The sequence below is a fragment of the Electrona antarctica genome (assembly GCF_951216825.1).
Source record: "Electrona antarctica genome assembly, chromosome: 24".
In the NCBI taxonomy this organism is placed as follows: Eukaryota; Metazoa; Chordata; class Actinopteri; order Myctophiformes; family Myctophidae; genus Electrona; species Electrona antarctica.
In genome coordinates, this window is record NC_136803.1 from 7,482,767 (window position 1) to 7,489,113 (window position 6,347).

The following is a 6,347-nucleotide window of genomic DNA, read 5'->3' on the forward strand; positions in this document are numbered from 1 at the left end:
TCTCTCTCTCTCTCATGAAATGTTAATAAGCTACCTCAGCTACTTTGGCATGCTGTGGAGAGTGTGAGAGAGAGAGAGAGAGAGAGAGAGAGAGAGAGAGAGAGAGAGATAAAGAGGAAATAGAGAGAAAGGGAAGACAAAGGACGTAGAGATGAGACAGCAGGGAGAGCGAGGGAGGGAGGGGGGTGTGCATAAGGGAGCGTGCAGCCGTGCAGGAGAAGCGGTTTGCCTGGTGGACGTAGTGACAGCTCAGTCGGTCTTCTTCTTCTTCTTGGCCTAATTAGTGTCAGGAGTCTCTAAATGCCAAGCGGAACCGCAGCCCTTAATGCCTTCACCAAGAGAAGGAACGTGCTCTCCAGCCTCAAGAAAGATAACTCGCTTTTACTGGACAAATAATGCTTTGTAGAACTATAGTTTGCACAGATGTAATTGATAAAAGCACCAAATTAATGTAAAACAATACTCACCCACCACCGGTGGCTGTGTTTGTCGAGGAAGCATGTCCATGTTGCTGCACTATGGGGGTGGGAGGGGATGAGTGGTAAGCAGAACCCAAATGCAAGGAAGCAGTTCAACTCAAAAGGTCTCTTATTTAACTAATCTAATGGTTATCACTAAACAGTGCAGATAAGTACCAACACCGGGCGTAAACACACAGATTCTCAGACATACTGGCTAACACACTAGGACAAAGAGGGCTATGAATTAAGACAGGAAACTAACTAGACACAGGTGACAGGATAGGCTGGTGCAAATTAGGACACAGGTGACCAGGGTTATACAATAATCAGAGTGGGGAGACGAGACAGTAAAACCACAGACCATATTGGTTAAATCTATTCATGACTTATCTGACTGAACTATGAGTTAAACAGATGCTAGTAGGGCAGACAGGAAGTACAAGAACATTACCACCCTGTAGATAGCCCTGGTTCTGGAACAGGGCTAATGGTGACCCTTGTTTACATTACCTGCTGCCTCTGCAGGATTCACATCCTAATCAACACTCACCCCTCGACTCTGCCACATCTTTATTGAACAGAATTACACACGTAGATACACATAATATAATAATATAATATAATAATCAACCTCCAGCTCCATGTGCACACCAGTTGAGCTCCCCCCTCCCCTCACCTGACTGTTCCCTTTTAAAGGTTACATGACATTCATTTTCATTTATTTGTATTTTTCGTTTTTCTTTTAGGTTTCATGATCTCAATTATACACCCAAACAACCTTGTGGTGGTCTGGGGTGTTCTGTGGTCTGGAATGTTCAAAGTTCCGTTTTTTGGGTGACATTGAGCTCAGAAAAAGAAATAAGAAAAATGTAAACTTTCACCAGACCTTTAAAGCGCCAACAGGCCACTTAAAAGTACGGCTCTATTATTCTGGACGGGTAGCTCATATTGCCTTTGCCAAGTGTAAATGTCAAAGAAGCTCCTTAGAATTCTGGCCAGCTAGGTCCCATTGCGGGCACGCACGTGGCTGTGTGCTGTGTGTGGTGTGTGTCATGTGCATTGCAAGTGGATATCAGCGTGTGTGCACGTGAGTGCGGTACGTTTGAGTTTGAGTGTGTGTACGTGCATGTGGTATGGGCATACATGTGCAATCACATGTGCATGCACACATTTCCTCTTCCTGTGGGGAAGTGTAAATGCCACCCCTCCCTGTCTGGGGCCTCCAATAACTGCTGGGGAGATAACGAGTTGAATCCGTCCGAAAAGGTCACTGGAGTGCGATAATAATATTATCAGTTGATTCATGCATTTAGAGTTATACTGTATTCAGCCTGTAAGGTGACGGTGAAGTGCAGCTTCAGTATACTGTATTCAGCCTGTAAGGTGACAGGTGAAGTGAAGTGCAGCGTCAGTACAGGTATTATGGCAGATATTTTCCTCCTGGCAGATGAACTGAAATGTGGATACAATCCATAAAGCAGATCCCCAAATTGCTGACGGGGGTGGATCTGGTCACCGATTGATCCGCGTTTAAACTGGGAAAATGTCTCCGTTCGATTTCCGTATTGAACGTTTGTCCCTACGGTACCATAACCGTGACTCAAGTATGGATGTTTTGATATTTTTTTCCTATCATCTCACGGCTGCCTGTGTACTGTTACTGTATAATGTATATCTCCTGCTTTGATGTCAGTAAACCTTGTCAACATCACAGCTCTCTGGCTCTCCGCTCTCAGCTTCAAGGTCCTGGTCCTGGTGCAATATTAATGTTGCTGCAGAAATAAGTAACACAGCATGCTGCAACTTTCTCATTTCTCAGCAGTGGTGGAAAAAGCACTCACAATTTCTAACTTAAGTAAAAGTATCAATACTGCAATGTAGAACTACTCCGTTACAAGTAAAAGTCCGGAATTCAAAAATGTGGTTAAATACACATGTTTCGCCAACCTTAACACATGTTCGCCAACCTTAACACATGTTCGCCAACCATAATCCGGTAATTTTCCGCATGTCGGACCAATGACTGGTCAGAAAAGCGTACAGACCCCACTTAAAGCACTAAAAGTAAAAGTAGTCATTATGCAGAATGTCCCATTTTGAGTTTTCAAATGTATAAAAATCTTTTGAAAATAGCAGATCTACAAGCTCACAATGCGTCGCACCGCAACGCATTGTGAGCTTGTAGATCTGCAATTTTCAAATGGCCAAAATGGATATATGGCTTTAGTGTTTACTGTATGTTTTGTAATAATAATCTAGTAACAAAAGTTTTCAAATAAATGTAGTGGAGTTAAAGTACGATATTTGCCTCTGAGATGTAGTGGAGTAGAAGTAAAAGTATTGGAAAATCTTAATACTCAAGTAAAGTACAAATACCTCAAAATTGTACTTAAGTAAATGTACTTAGTACCACCACTGCTTCTCAGCCAGTATCCCTCCAAGTGGGAGTGGGAGTCCTTTTTAAGGTTTTATTTTTCTCCAGTGCTGATAACTCACCTAATTGTAGGATTTGCTTCATCTTTTGATCGCAGATAATTGCCCACTGAGTTTTCCGTTGAGCATTTAGGAGAGGATAAAGCTTTTATCAATTCCCGGCAGGGGAAATAATAGTGTCATCCTACCCTCAGCGGGCAATTATGCACAATCAAAAGCTAATCGTTTTGGTTCTGAGCAACGGTTCTCAAAGTGGGGTCCAGGGACCCTCGGGTCCCTCTCAGAGTGTACAAAATGGAACGGACCCTTATGGGTCCATTTGGTTCCATTTGCACGCTTTCAGAGTTATGGGGGTCCTTGAAATTCCAAGGTTTGAGAGAAACGCATGTTTGTCTCTGGATGCATTGTAACTCAAACTCTGTGTCTCCTGATATTGTTACTGATGTTACTGTAACTGATTCTTTCTCTCTCTCTGTCTCTCTCTCAGGATGACTTCTTGTTCAGTGTGTCCATCGTCAGTGGGATTGTGTGTATCATACTGGCTGTATTCAAGTTCATGCTCGGCAGGGTGCTCACCAGCCGAGCCCTCATTACTGACGGTATGTCAAACGCACACACGGGCACGCAGCACCGACCAGCCCCCCCCCCCCCCCACACACACACCCTCACATACAGTGCGCCGATTGTTTATTCTATAACACAGCAATTCCCAAAACCGTCTGGATCAGGGCCCACTTAAAAATCGCGAAAGCGTTCACGGCCCACCCATCAGACTACGTTTTAATACTTTATTACTTAAAAACTTGTACATGTACATTTTGATACCAATACCTAACCTTTGTACTTATACTTTACTACTTTAGTTAACCCATATTGTGCGGGAACCCCTTTTGGTGTTAGCATTATGTTATGCTTTAGCTATTTAAAAATACCATATCTACAATCTCGTAGCGCGCCACCGCGCTACGAGATTGTAGGTCTGCTATTTTTGAAAAATCGAAGAACGACTGACATAGAAACATAGCTTTTTCAGAAAACTGTCAGGATGTAGAAGACATTTTTAGAATCTGATCTCAGGTCAGAATGAGTTAAGTGTGAACACCTTTTCCACCACTGCAGGTTTCAACTCCTTGGTGGGGGGCGTCATGGGCTTCTCCATCCTCGTCAGTGCCGAGGTCTTCAAGCACAATCCCCAGGTGTGGTACCTGGACGGGACCATAGGAGTGGTCATAGGCCTGGTCATCCTGGCCTACGGAGTCAAGTAAGTGTGAAACTGCTCCCCCCCCTGGCCAGCCGGGGCGCCTGATGGAGGGCAAAGGAACTGGTTAGAATAACGTGTTCATTCGTTGTTCTCTCCAGGTTGGCAGAGGGAGTGTACAGCGCCCAGGATTACATTAGATAATTGACACTGGGTGAATAAATGGGTTACAAAATCGTGGGATAAAAAAATTGGAAAAAAAAGTGTGTCTGCAGGGTGATCTGATTCTGTGATTACCAAAATATGTTCTTCAAATGATCATGCTGTTTTAGAATACGACCCTAGCTGTGTGTGCTCTAAGCAGAGAGGGTAGAGAGGCTGCCTGGGAGCCAGAAGGTTGGCAGGTTGACGCTCTTGCTCTCCTGCAGTCTATGTGTCAAAGTGTCCCTGAGGAAGACTTAAACCCTAGTCTCTTGCTCTCCTGCAGTCTGTGTGTCAAAGTGTCCCTGAGGAAGACTTAAACCCTAGTCTCTCGAGACAGACTGTTGACTTGAAGAGGACGCTGTTTTTCCTTTATTCTTTGCCGCTGGGTTCTCAGATTGCTTAAAATAAAAAAGCCATCTGAGCAGCCATCTGCTGGGTTGAAGCAGTAGAACTAATTCATTTTCCTTAACACAGGATGAGTTCAAACAAGGACAAAATACAGCAGAAAAGTTTGGTTCGAATCTGTACTGGTTTTTAGGGCGGAAAAGGAATCTACATAAGATACTTACAAATTTCCATGTTCTTATTCTGCTGCAGGCTGCTGGTGGACATGGTCCCTCGAGTGCGACAGACCAGGAACTACGAGCGCTTCGAGTGAGGGATCGCAAGAGAGGAAGAGGAGAGAGAGACGGAGAGAGGCGAGGTGAAATGGCTTTGGGGCTGGCAGACTGACTGGGAGAGTTTTATCCTACAGTGATCCTGTAGATCCAAGGAACCGAAGAACCACAGAAGTATCTGATGGTGTAAAAGACTCACGGTGGCCCCTTTTCTGCAGCGGTTTACAGTTCACTGTGTGTATTATATTTGATCTGTCTTTTTGAACAGGAACGGGCAGTCTGACTGTACCGAGTATAGCAGGGGAGGTTTTAAGACCCGATGGATCTGAGCGCAAACGGTTTTGTGCTACAAGAGAAGGGAACGTCCCTCTGCATAGAACTATGCAGACGAGGGATTTGTAAATTATTGTTTAAACGCTGGCTGCCACGTTGACTGCAACACTTTTTTTTTGGTCGTTTCGTGTGCATTGTTTCGTCTTTCTTTATAAGAAAGTAGAACAGGCCCGATGTTGATGTGTGTGTGTGTTTGTGTTTTTCTTGACTCAGTCGTGCAAGAGAAATAATATATATATGTAGAGAGAGAGAGCTTGAGAGACTTGTTGAGAGCGCAGCGTGGCCACAGAAGGAGATGGATGGATCCACAGAGAAGGGTACAAGTGCCCATGAGGACATGAACAGTGACACCGGGGTGAAGGAGTAAGACCCCCGAGTCCATGTACGATACCTCCGTTGCACCTCATAAGACCCCCGAGTCCATGTACGATACCTCCGTTGCACCTCATTCTCTGTAACACTAAACAGTACAGTTTATTTTTCTTTCCCCCCTGTCTGTGATTCCTCAAGGCCGTCCTCTCAGCCTGTTGCTACCGGTGTTAACAGTGTCACACATCAATAAATAAACAATCAATAAAAGTAGCACAACGTAGCAAACAGAAATCCAGTTTTTTAGTAAGATTATACACTGGAATTATGTGATTTGAATACGGTGACTAAAACGCAGCATGACATCTAGGTGTGTGTGTATATAGTATATACTTTGATTGATTGATTGAAATATTGATTAACAGTTTGCAGAATTACAGTACATTTCAAGCACAAACTCAATACAAAGGCTGTTAACTGTGAGTGGACGACCCAATTAAGCATTACACTTGTTTACAACAGGGTCCACCATGTTCAATTCATCAAAAATGAATATATACATCATACTGTATATATGGCAATAGATGACAATTAATGATAGAGCACAAATAACACACATACAAACAAACAAGCACAAACAGGTACTGTTTACTGTATGCACACGTTCAAGCATGTGCTGTATACCATAATACAGTGTGAGTTTCCGTGTGCACAAAATGACAAACTCAGCTGCATGTGTTGTATTTGCAGAACTTCTTAATTGCTACACACAGAGACACCTATTTCTTTTTT

General features: G+C 43.6%; 1 protein-coding gene across 1 annotated transcript in view; it reads left to right on the top strand.

Moving 5' to 3' along the window:
* Nucleotides 1-5,820, top strand: part of LOC306917040 (transmembrane protein 163a) — a 48,646-nt gene extending 42,826 nt beyond the window's left edge. The window contains exons 6-8 of the mRNA XM_079495160.1: nucleotides 3,382-3,493; nucleotides 4,014-4,155; nucleotides 4,894-5,820. Of these exons, the coding sequence (XP_079351286.1) occupies nucleotides 3,382-3,493; nucleotides 4,014-4,155; nucleotides 4,894-4,954 (315 nt within the window). The 3' untranslated portion in view covers nucleotides 4,955-5,820. The remainder of the gene's footprint in view (nucleotides 1-3,381; nucleotides 3,494-4,013; nucleotides 4,156-4,893) is intronic.
* Nucleotides 5,821-6,347: the final 527 nt, after the last annotated feature.